The following is a 12,851-nucleotide window of genomic DNA, read 5'->3' as shown; positions in this document are numbered from 1 at the left end:
AAAGACAAATGTTTAAGAACGGATGAAGTATATTAGATGAAATTGGGGAGCTCGTTTCATCTTTCAGTTCTTTTTCTATTCAGCACGTTTTCCGATCAGCAAACTTCATGGCACATTTGTGTGCTAAACAGGCTAGCACCCTCGACGTGACAGAAGGCTGGTTGGAGTCTATTCCTAGTTTTCTTGTAGTTAGTCTCCTAGCAGATTCTGCTGGAGCAGTTTTTTTTGTTTTTTTTTTTCGGGGTTAAAAGGGATTTCATTGCTTAATGTGTGATGAGTTCGTTCCTACAAAGAAGAGGAACATCTACTGGCCCTCCCAGGAACCGAAACCAGCAAGGGTGTGACTGACAATGTTCTGGTTCCTACTTAGACAAGCAATAGAGCTATCCCATTGAGCAAGAGACTTTTGATTTCCTGAACTAACATCATATGAGGTGATCTGTCGAGATTGGGCGACTTGATCAACCTGAGTGCATCCATGCAATTCATCTCGATTATACCGAGAAGACGACTGAAGAGCAAGATTCAAACCCTCGTGGCACGCCAAAAGTTCAGCTTGAAGAGGTCCAGAGCAGTGTCGTATGGAACGGCAAGCAAGGATCATGCCGACTCCCCCCAACTACCATCCGTCCACATTCAGCTTGACACGTCCGGCCGGCGGGGTAGAACACTGGAGCATGGTCGTATGCTGTTGCAGCTGTTTTGACTTAACTAGCAAAAGGGCCCGTGCGTTGCAACGGGAGAAAAAAATTTATAATCTCCAATGGCCATGACCACATTTTGCTGCATCAGCGAGATACAGTATCACTCTAAATTTCGAGAAATCATGACATCTTTTTAAACTTGTGCACATATTTGAAATCGTAAACATTTTTCAAATTTGTGAACACTTTTACAAATTTTCGAACATTTTCTAAAATCAAGAACATTATTTGATTCATGAACATTTTATACTATTTTAAACTTCTTTTTAAAAGTGTCCACATTTTTTTAAACAATTTTCTTGATTCGGTGAACATTCCTAGAATCGATGAACATTATTTTGTAAATTGGTGGAACAATTTTTGAAATCCATGAACATTTTCTGGAATGCATGGCCATTTTTGAACCAACGAACATTTAATGAACGAATAAACTATTTTGTAAGTCACGAACAGCTTTTAAGTTTTAAGGATATTTTTCCATTCATAAACATTTTTTGAATTGGCAAAGTTCTATTCAATTTCATTACAATTTTTTAATAAACGAACTTTTTTAAAAATCATGAACATTTGTTTTCAAAATTTGGAACATTTTTTGGATAAGCAAATATTTTCTTTACAAAATTGCGAACATTTTTTGACTCGACAAACAATTTATGATTTATTAAACATTTTATTTCAAAATTCTCATTTTTTAAATTTTCGTACCTTTTTTGAATTCCCTAATTATTTATGATGTATATTGAGAATATAGTAACTTCTGCCAAGAAAATAATTCTAGAAAATCATACACTTGCACTCACCTTCGTGCAGTAATTTTTTTCCTGTTCGTGCTATACATCGCCTTGTACATGTTCACATTGTGTTCTTTTTATATGAAGGCAATCAGGTGTTGCTTCCCTTGATTAAGGAGAGTGTTCAGTACATTGAAATGCAGTACAAGGAAAGGTGAAAATACAAAGAAAATAAAGAACTACACATAATTAAGGAGAGTGTTCAAGAAGATAATTTACAAAGTATAGTTTTGCTTGCTCGAAGCTTGCTGCAATTGGAAGAAATCCACATATAGCTTGTTCTCTGCGAAACTTTGCAAGGCATCAACGCTATCCGTTCAACAAATTATCTCCCCCCAACAAAGTAGTATTCTCCTGTGGTCCTACCATGAATTTTAAAATCTGTAGAGAGCCGCATGATTGTTTAGTACTCCAAAAGAATTAAATGCGCCAAATAGTATCCATTTTCTACAGTGCTTTCCTATGTCCAAATAACCATCCTCCACCAAATGCTAGCTCAATCCATTCATTATTTTGAGCCCAGCTTCGACATTCGTATTTATGTCCAGTGTGGTACTTTGCAAAGCAAGTACCACCTAGGCTCCTCCTTTTGAACTAAAAATTTGTGAAGACGGTCTTCTTAGTAACTGATCATCCTCAGCCAAAACTCACGTCCATTAGCCATGTGCATTTCCGATACTGCTAATCAAACACTTGGCTGCTTATTCATGTTTGAGCATCGATCGGTCTCCTCATGAGAATCTTATGTTGTGATTTTCTTCCTAGCACCTACCTGGGGAGTGCCCAACCCACTAGACATGTCTAGGCCGCCCAGAACACATGGCAACGCCACGGTCACGCGGTGACCTCGCGGCGGGCATGCGAGTTTACGCTCTCTAGAGTTGGGGCCCTCGGCCACCGTCCAAACCTCAACGTATCGCCACCAAACCATGTATTTCTGATTAAATAGGTACTTATGTAACTAGAAATGATTTTTGGAAAAAATAAATAGCAAACTATGAGGCAGCTGCAGTTCAAATTTTACCCGCTTCCTACTGAATCGGCGGGAATTTTTCCTTTTCACCAAAGGTGGATCAAAACTTTTGACACCCAACCATTTTGTCAATTGTGCATTAAATATGGCCTAGTATTTTAGAAAATTGATTTGGTCTAATTTTTCAACAAATATATGGTAGGTCCTTCACAAAGAAAACTCATTTCAGGCACTCGGAAAATGGAAAATGAATTTTCCGTGCAAAGAAAATGAAAACTCCCTTAGGCAACATTGTTTGGAATTCCAAGATGCACCCTTGTGCACAATATGAGGTCAGTTGAACAAACTATGCCATGAATGTGGCCATAAGATTGATCATTTGACTTGAAAGCCATGAATCTTCACGCATGATAGCTCGTTTATGAGAACACTTTTTAAAAATAATTTCCATATTACAAGTTTATTATTTTTCCTGGAAACTTGGCCACATATAATGACACAATGCGAAGGTTTTCCAAGTTTTGAATTTTTTTGAATTTTTTATGCCCGTTTCAAAATGCGGTCAAAACGGCGGGAATGACCGTTCCTAGCTAGTGGTTGAATCTGGAAATTTTTTTGGTGTTTCTCTGATTAAATAGATACTTATGTACCTAGAAATGATTTTTGGAAAAAATAAAGAGCAAACTACGAGGCAGCTACAGTTCACATTTGACCTGTTTCCAACTGAATCAGCGGGAATTTGTCTTTTTCACCAGAGGTGGATCAAAACTTTTTACACCTAACCATTTGGTTAATTGTGCATTAAATATGTCCTAATATTTTAGAAAATTGATTTGGTCCAATTTTGCAACAAATATATGGGAGGTCCTTCACAAAAAAACCTTATTTCGGGCACTCGAAAAATGGAAAATGAATTTTTCGTCCAAAGAAAATGAAAACTCCCTTAGGCAACATTGTTTGGAATTCCAAGATGCACCCTTGTGCACAATATGAGGTCATTTGAACAAACTATGCCATGAATGTGGCCATAAGATTGATCATTTTGGCTTGAAAGCCATGAATCTTCACGCATGATAGCTCCTTTCTGAGAACACTTTTTTAAAATAATTTCCATATTACAAGTTTATTATTTTTCCTGTAAACTTGGCCACATATAATGACACAATGCGAAGGTTTTCCAATTTTTTTATTTTTTTGAATTTTTTATGCCCGTTCCAAAATGCGGTCAAAACGGCGGGGATGACCGTTGCTAGCTAGTGGTTCAATCTTGAATTTTTTTTGGTGTTTCTCTGATTAAATAGATATTTATGTACCTAGAAATGATTTTTGGAAAAAATAAAGAGCAAACTACGAGGCAGCTACAGTTCAAATTTGACCCGCTTCCAACTGAATCGGCGGGAATTTATCTTTTTCACCAGAGGTGGATCAAAACTTTTTACACCCAACCATTTTGTCAATTGTGCATTAAATATGGCCTAGTATTTTATAAAAATGATTTGGTCCAATTTTGCAACCAATATATGGTAGGTCCTTAAAAAAAACCTCATTTCGGGCACTCGAAAAATGGAAAATGAATTTTTCGTCCAAAGAAAATGAAAACTCCCTTAGGAAACATTGTTTGGAATTCCAAGATGCACCCTTCTGCACAATATGAGATCATTTGAACAAACTATGCCATGAATGTGGCCATAAGATTGATCATTTGGCTTGAAAGTCATGAATCTTCACGCATGATAGCTCCTTTCTGAGAACACTTTTTAAAAATAATTTGCGTATTACAAGTTTATTATTTTTCCTGGAAACTTGGCCACATATAATGACACAATGCGAAGGTTTTCCCATTTTTTGATTTTTTTTGAATTTTTTATGCCCGTTTCAAAATGCGGTCAAAACGGCGGGAATGACTGTTCCTAGCTAGTGGTTGAATCTTAAATTTTTTTTGGTGTTTCTCTGATTAAATAGATACTTATGTACCTAGAAATGATTTTTGGAAAAAATAAAGAGCAAACTACAAGGCAGGTACAGTTCAAATTTGACCCGCTTCCAGCTGAATCGGCGGGAATTTGTCTTTTTCACCAGAGGTGGATCAAAACTTTTTACACCCAACCATTTTGTCAATTGTGCATTAAATATGGCCTAGTATTTTATAAAAATGATTTGGTCCAATTTTGCAACAAATATATGGTAAGTCCTTAAAAAAAAACTTATTTTGGGCACTCAAAAAATGGAAAAAAATCATGCAAAAGAAATAAAAACTCCCTTTGTCAATGTTGTTTGCCAATCTAGGATGTAAAATTGTGCAAAATATGACATCATTTGAACAAATATTTGATAGGTCTTTCACAAAAGAACACATTTTGAGCATTGAAAAATGAAATGAAAAATTTGTATGTAATCAATCATGACCAATTTATATAGTCAAAAAATCTACAAATTGTTTGGTGCGCTCTGATTGGTCCATAGGCATATCACGCGGATCCTGCATCAACCACCGTCGGATGCTTCTGGATCCAACGGCAGCCCCCACCCCTCACCCTCTCACCCAAACCCTAACTTTGCCGATCCACTCTCCCCCTCTCATCCCACAGCCGCCACCCTCTCAATCCTCCTCCGTCTCAATCTCTCGACCCCCAACCACCCAGCCGCCGCCGCCGCCGTCCTCCGTCCTCTCGCCCAACCTCGGTCGCCGATAACCCCTCCCCTCCCCTTCTCTCCCACGGCCGCGGTCGGATCCGCGCTCGTCCCTTCCAAATCGCAGCCGCCACCTCCTCCCTTCCAGATCGCGGCCGCACCAATCCTCGTCGCCCTTTCCCCAAACCCTAGCGCCGTCTCCCAACCCCTCTGCAGATCCAGATCCGCCACCCACCTCCCTCTCCCCTCGCCGCCTCGCCTTCCCTCGCCGCCGCAGCGCCCATCGCCTCCCGCACCCCCCGACCTTCTCCCCCCTCATCTTCCCTCATGGTGAGATTGAGCGGCGCGCTGACGGCGATGTGGGGGTTGATCTGCAGGTCGAAGTCGAACCAGTACAAGAGCACATCGCTGGTGCAGGTCAAGGGGGTGAACACCAAGGAGGACGTGGCGTGGTACGCCGGGAAGCGCCTGGCGTACGTGTACAAGGCCAAGACCAAGAGCAACGACACCCACTACCGCTACCTCTGGGGCAAGATCACCCGCCCACACGGCAAGTCCGGCGTCGTCCGCGCCCAGTTCAAGTCCAACCTCCCCGCCGAGTCCATGGTTAGTGCCCGCCCGCCCTTAGTTTTTGATCCGCTGCTTGCTTTCTTGATGGTGCTTTTTTGCTGAGGCTGTTTGTTGCTTTGCGTTGTGTGCAGGGGCGCAAGGTTAGAGTGTTCATGTACCCGAGCAGCATCTAAAGTTAGCATCTGCTGCACTATCGCTGATGATGTTTGTTTAAGGCTGTTGGTTTGCTTTGTGTGATTTTACTCTAGCATGTGTGTTGCATTTTGTCCTGCGCCTTGTGCAGTGTGTCCATCGAGAGATTGATGATGGTTTAGTTTGGGTCATTCAATCTGGTTGATGTAGGATTCTGTGATCTTGCCATTTTAATCCCTGAAAGATGCATGCTAGGCAGTATTGTCATTATGAGTTATCAATCTGTACTTGATCTGTTTACATTGTATTAACTTTGTTGCTATTTAGCGTTGTGCCTATGGATGGTTGACATGATTGGTGATGCCGTATTATTGTGTCTGTTTGACTTGAGTTGTTGTACAGTTAGGGTCGCTTTCGTGTCAGGGTGTCTGACTGCAACCGTTGGCTTGCCTGATGCTAAATTCTAGATACTGTCAATAGCTTGGTTCCTAAGTTCTAGACAAGTAAAAGGGATACACCTTCAGTTAATAAACGACGAATAGTATGTTCTAGTGTTGCATCAGCAAGTGAAAGCAGTTCCTTGCTTTGTCCAATGGAAACAATCACCGGAAGGGATATGTTGGTCTTGCAAGAGGCAAACACACTTGGAATGTGCAGGAAATGTTGCATTATCTCATTTAGACATGCATATCATCATACTGGATTGCTTGGCCTTTACTCCAGCATGTGCTAGGATATACAAGACTTGGAAATAAAAAATTAAATTGATAGCAAAGTTATTAAACTCGGATGGTTAGTGTGTATTATTAAGTGCAGTTGTCTTGCTTCTGTTTATCTCGCCTTGTAGCAAAGGTTGATAAGGGCTTAAATAAGTATTGTAGTTGCACTCAGGCATAGGTTGATAGTAAAGTTATTAATCTCGGATGGTTAGCGTGTATTATTAAGTTTATTATTACTCAAGCACTTGCACTATCACTGGATTCCTAGTTAAGTTACTCGGGTTGGTTAAGTTTATTAACCTGATAGGTACAAATAATATAGAAACTTCACTAGATTTCTTTTCATCCTCACATGATACCTCCTGTATAATTTATTCCCCATCCACTTTTAAGAAAAAGAACATCAAGTGAAGCATTGGGATATGTTTCTTGCATATACTTGTGAAGCCCAGTGGCTATCATAAAAAATTCTGGTAACAGGAGCACTTTGATTTGTAGCTGCTATTGTCATATCTACTACTTGTCGTTCCCTCAAATTATTTGTATCTGCTATTGTCATATCTCTATTCACATGTAACGCTGAGATATAACACTGTCAATTGGGAAAAATAGCGCAGTCTTAAGAAGCATGCTCTCTTAATTAGAATTGTTTTTACTAGAAAACAACTGATCCTAGGATGTTAAAGACTTTTGTTATATCTTTCTTCTTGAACCATGTGTTGCTCGTGGTGTTTATCTGATGCATGTACTTGTACTGTCTCTCTGGACTGCTACTTAGCTTGGTTTCCCCAAGTGAAAGCAAGTCTTCATGCAGTCCTTTTGACATGAAAGAATAGTGTTACAAATCCTTCACGCTGCTATTGAATACTCCTCCTGCCACACAAGACGACCAAGGTCCACTCTGCTCTGCTGCTATCCCTCGCTCTAGCTCTGTTCGTTGCCGCACAAGAAAAATAGAGACAAACGAAAACTAATTATCTAAGGTCATGTTATCATTACCTATATATGACATTGCTACTGGATTGCCTAGCGCCCCCTGTTCATGGTGGGCTAAACTTGTATTTGCTCCTGCTGCTGCTGCGTTTAGATGATCATGAGTGTGATGCATTTTGATGATCTCCTTGTACCAGATGAGTCTATCGATGAAGCGGTAGCGTCTCCTATAGAGGGTGACGGCGGCGGCGGCGCCTGTGTGCGGCTTCGACTACAACCTCCTCTCCGGTGAGTCCATCTCCTACCTAGAGATGGTACACAATTGTTACATAATTTTTGTTGTTGGCTAATCAGCTTTAGAGATGGTAACATGGTGCTGCACTCTCAGGATCATTTTATGACACAATCAATTTTTGGTGTGCTCATATTTTTAATTTTAGTGACAAGGAAAGATCCCACCTAGTTTGCTGGCTCTCTCATTTGAGTTGGTTTAACAGTAGTGGCCTCCTGACTTGTAGTTGGGTAGGTAGCTGAGAAGACTCGTGGTGTTGGCTGGGAGCAAAAGTTTATATGCATGGATGATGTAGTAGTTCTGTTGTTGTATGGGGATATATGCAATAGCTATGTAACATGTGGGTTCAAAGCCTGCTCTTCCGAGAAAAAAAATTCTGTCTAATTTGAATACTGTACATGTGCCGTTCTTGTGGAATGGGAATTACTTGAGGGAATAAGAGTGTGCAGGGGCAGGTTATCAAGTGCACGGTTGCTAGTTTGCTTGGTAGCTCTGTTCTATGTGTATATGCACATAAATTTGTATATGTGGGTTTTTAAGCATGGTTTTTGTATATCTGATAAGTGCACACATCTTTAACTGTTCCTCCTTGTCCGGTATTATAAGGCCATTTGACTGGATGCTTTGAAATATGAGTCGCTGCGGTAAATGTGTTGCAAAGTCTCATGTGGTTTCATAAACACGTGCATTTGTTTGTCATGCTCATTTGTATTGCTTAAAACTATTCCATAGCTTCACAAACAGCTCTAAATTTTTCCTGGTAACTCTGTCAATACTTAGAGCCCCTGTAGCTTTGCTCAACCCCTAAATTGCTACTGCTGCTGCTGCTGTTTCAAATTGCTCAATTATTTGAATTGCTGTTGCTGCTATCTCATTTTAACTAGCTGGAGGACAAAAAGCATGGTACTAGCTGAATTTGTGTCGTCATTCTAATCTAAATAACTGTCCTTTTTTGAATGGTCTCTTGGTATTTTGGCTTCAGTTTTTCTGATTCTTCTCTGCTGATCTTTTTAAAGCTAATTCTTCTCTGTTGATACATGTAACAGGGCGACCCTGGAAGGCATATCACCGTTCTGTTAGCCCAGTCCTGACAGGAGCAGGTGCCTAGTTTACGATCGCTATCAAAAGAGCTCCAAGCTGAAGAACATAGCTCGTAACCGTATCTTGTTATTACACATGTGGAGCTTGTAACCGTGATTGCCATACTTTTAGAGTTTACGATCGCTATCAAAAGAGCTCCAAGCTGAAGAACATAGCTCGTAACCGTATCTTGTTATTACACATGTGGAGCTTGTAACCGTGATTGCCATACTTTTAGAATTTGTAGCTAGTTATTACACTTGTAGGGCTTCTGGTAGAGCTTGTATACGTTGGAGCTTATTACGTGTAGAGCTTGTAGATCTTGTAAAGTATTGTATATGTTATTACCTGTTATTTGTACTTGTACAACAAGAGCTCTGTATTGAATCTGGAGTATTACGTGTGTTTCTTGTTTGTGCCAATTTAAATACTGGTTATTTATTTACTGTTAAATTGAAATATGAAGAATATGATCTTGCTAGTTGGGACCCGCTTACCAGAACCTGACAACTGGGACCCATTTGACTAGTGAAAAAAAACTAAAGCTGTTGAGGCGAAAAGGCCATGGCCCAAAAATTAAAAAGGCCGAATAGTTGGGCCTGGCCCATATAACTGACCAAAATTAATAAGAAAAAAAATATAAAAAGGCTGAATTATTGTGCTCGGCCCATCTAAAATAGTGAAATGGACCGGGCTGAATCTTATCAACGACCTTTTCAATTGGTCGCAATTTTGCCACGTCAGATTGCCACGTTGGATCCGACGTGGCCTGGGCAGAGAGCTAGCGACCAAAACAGAAGGTCATCGAATCAACGACCTTTTGTTTTGGTCGTGGAATTCCACGACCTTCTCACAGAGAAGGTCGTTAATTTCAGTTTACGACTGCCAGCTTTTGACCTTCTGTTTTTAGTCACAAAAAGGTCGCAAATGAAAAACAATGACCTTTCAGTGACCAATAGTGATGGTCGCAAGTTGACATATTTCTTGTAGTGTAATTTAAATTTTGAAACATGCTTTTACATACGCAATGACGATATGCTCCATTATATCCATTGAAGTAGTGACAAACTGGTTAATTACTGCAGCCTGTTCAAAAAAGGGCAATGAATTCTTAGCTCAAGTGTAGGACTGACATCCACTGATGGGATAGTAGGCAAGATGAATATGTGTTGCTTCTGTTGGAACTAAATCCTTAGCCATGGCATGCATCATCAGTTTACTTACACTATGAGGAAAATATTAAAAGCTTTTGGCATAAAAACCTGCATATATTTCTTACTTCTACTAGAAAAACATGTCTAGATGAGCATTATGTCTATGCAAAATTCAGCTAGCAGCAGTGATAGCAAAATTTAGCTACCACAAAGTTCAGCTAGCACCAGCAAAATTCAGCTAGCAGTGAAGCACCGCATCATCGCTATCTCATTCTCCTTATCACAACCCGACCGAGGCCGTGGCAATGGAGAGAGCAAAAATCGCAAGGGCCTACCCAATAAGTATGACTCAAAACCAGCACAGGTCCCCATCCCATTTTTTAACAGGACGCGCTTCAAGCACACTTTCCTCATCTACATGTATAAAACTACCATCAAGGCTACAACACATAAGCTCCTTTTTTGGAACATCATACATGTCTTGTTAAGAGGAAATGGGCAATAGCACCACCAAGTAAATCAATCTCGAAGAAGAAATAAAGTTTCCAGACGTGTTTACTGAATTGTGTTACACAAATGTACGTCAGGTCCCTTCTCTATAGTTTCATATTGGAGAACAATGATGACCTACAATCATCAAAATGGTGAGGTTAATTTACAAAAACTAACAATTTTTGTTATGATGAAACCTTCTAACTGCATCCAAAGGTTGAGATCAAAGCAAATACATGATCCTCGTTCATACAGTGTACTTTTGACAAGAGGTGCCATATTTGGAGTTTGTGTCAGCCACACACGATACTTTTTGTGGTACAACCTTTGCTATATGTGGAAAATGTAGAAAAAAAATCTGAGTACTTGTTTTACTTTGGTTTTCCTGATACAACTGATGAATCCCAGGACAGCAGCACACATATTGTCTTCACAGTCATTCTCTTTCAATGTTAATAGATGTCCCAAAATTTGTATTCTGAGTTCATACCAATCCTGTAGATTCACCATTTTTCTAAACGAATAAGATTTGCATCACATGTGTAAAAAAATAATGATTTAAATACTACAGGATATGCCCAACATCAAAGAGTTCTATTTCCACTTAGCAGACTATGATATCCTATAGTTTACAAAAAGCTCACATATCTAGTTCAAAGGAGTAGCTCTTCAAAATTGAGCAGTGGCCTAAAAACTGAAATATTTGGTATGCTTTCAGAGCTGGTGACTTGCTAACTTCCCTCTGTTATCTAATTTCTGGGCACATTGGCATACTGGCATGATAAAGACATGGTGACTTTGCTATAATTAAATACATGTACCCGTGTGATCCTACGGGGAAAATGCAAGGAATGCCCACCAGGTGCATCGCCGCAAGCATGAGAGTTCCTTGCCTCTCCAGCGACTACCGTCTGATTCTCCGATCCGTCAGACTTCAACACCTACATGAGGAGGCTTAAGTTTTCAAAATAAAATGGAAGGTCAAAGTCAAGCAATAATTAAGCAATGCTATAACTCAACTCACACTGAAGCTGGAGGATCTCCTATCGAGACGAAGCTTGCATTCAAAAGACATGCCATCATACACATCAATTACAAATATACCAGCTCCCTTCCACGCAAAACTGCATTTGACATGGTCGAATTGGCTCAACATTTCGTAAATGAAGAATCTGAGTGCTCGCAGTTGTTCGTTTCTATAGAGCCATCATCACTGGTAACATTTAGATCTTGCACGAGATCACTAATCTTTTGCTTGACAAGGCGAGAGATTCATTTGGCTGCAGTCCCATCAAAAAGCAACAATCTCAAATACCCATCAGCTCCAATCTTGCTCAGGTTGTTTTAATGACACCACACCACTCAAGTGATTTGTGGTCAAAGTGTAAGTCGACTGATGTTCGTCTTGCATCAGTGGTAAGCCACTCAGTACCGCCGACAGGGGGTAAAAGAGATAATGAACAACACATGCCCTCATACTCTAAAGCTAAATAGTAATCTCTTCAATATTGAACACTGCTAAATACTGACCAAAGTTCCAAAGAGTAACCATTTTAATATGCCAGCTCTTTATTTGTGTGTCAAGTGTAGTATTAGAGCATCATTTCGAAGTTCTAACTAATGGGAGTCCTGAGATCCTCGGCGATAGATATACAGTTCGCCCAAGGTGTTTACAAAACAGACATAAAGAGGATTGTGCAAAGGTTATGCTTATTGCTTAGTAGTGCTCAGACCTGAGGAGGGCCGTGCCACGGAAATCATCCTGCAGGTGGAGAGAGACGCGTTTGGCGACTGACCTGAAAAGCACAATTAACATGGTTGTTATTTCATTGAACACGTACGTTGAGAGCACTAAAACTTTCAATGATCCAAGGTAAGGTAGAAGCTAGCGATGTCACCTGCACTAAAAGCTAGTGCACGTGGAACTTGTAAGGCATAGAGAAGAATTGCCACTGGCCTGTTGGTCTCCTGCTTGTGCGTCTCTGTTGTGTTCGTCTTCCGCTGCTGCTTCGCTGGAATCGTCACTGTCGGAGTCCTCCTGACGGCACAGTGGCGGGGGCGAGAAAGCGAATGCAAGAGAAGGCAGCAGTCGCCCTAGCTACTCTTTTCCTACCTCCACCAATCGCCCCTGCCATACGACCACCACCAGCGCTGGTCCTTCCCTCCGCCATCCTCCTCTTCATCTGGCATAGGGATGGGGGATATGCTCGAGGCTGCTTGTTTGCCTCCCGAAAATCCAAATCAGCGATTCCCTCATGAATCCCCTTCTAGAAGTCACGCGCCCGGCCAAAGTTAAAGGCCGCGCGGTCGCTCGTGTCGCCCCACCCCGCGGGCGACCCGGGCGAAACCTAGCCGCCGCACCAGCCTCCTTCAGATCCGG

General features: G+C 40.8%; 1 protein-coding gene across 1 annotated transcript; it reads left to right on the top strand.

Moving 5' to 3' along the window:
• Positions 1 to 5,403: 5,403 nt before the first annotated feature.
• LOC141039236 (large ribosomal subunit protein eL33w-like) lies at positions 5,404 to 7,551 on the top strand. Its single transcript, XM_073506595.1, has 2 exons — positions 5,404 to 5,705; positions 5,801 to 7,551. Exons 1-2 carry the CDS (start codon positions 5,427 to 5,429, stop codon positions 5,840 to 5,842), a joined length of 321 nt encoding a protein of 106 aa, XP_073362696.1. The 5' UTR covers positions 5,404 to 5,426; the 3' UTR covers positions 5,843 to 7,551.
• Positions 7,552 to 12,851: the final 5,300 nt, after the last annotated feature.

This window comes from Aegilops tauschii, chromosome 1, assembly GCF_002575655.3.
Source record: "Aegilops tauschii subsp. strangulata cultivar AL8/78 chromosome 1, Aet v6.0, whole genome shotgun sequence".
NCBI lineage: Eukaryota > Viridiplantae > Streptophyta > Magnoliopsida > Poales > Poaceae > Aegilops > Aegilops tauschii.
Note: the sequence above shows the minus strand (reverse complement) of the source record. Positions and strands in the feature narration are given on the sequence as shown.

Coding starts and splice junctions, on each gene's coding strand:
- LOC141039236 (XM_073506595.1), top strand. CDS start 5,427: ATGGTGAGATTGAGCGGCGCGCTGACGGCGATGTGGGGGTTGATCTGC. Junction 5,706..5,800: donor ACCTCCCCGCCGAGTCCATG/GTTAGTGCCCGC, acceptor CGTTGTGTGCAG/GGGCGCAAGGTTAGAGTGTT.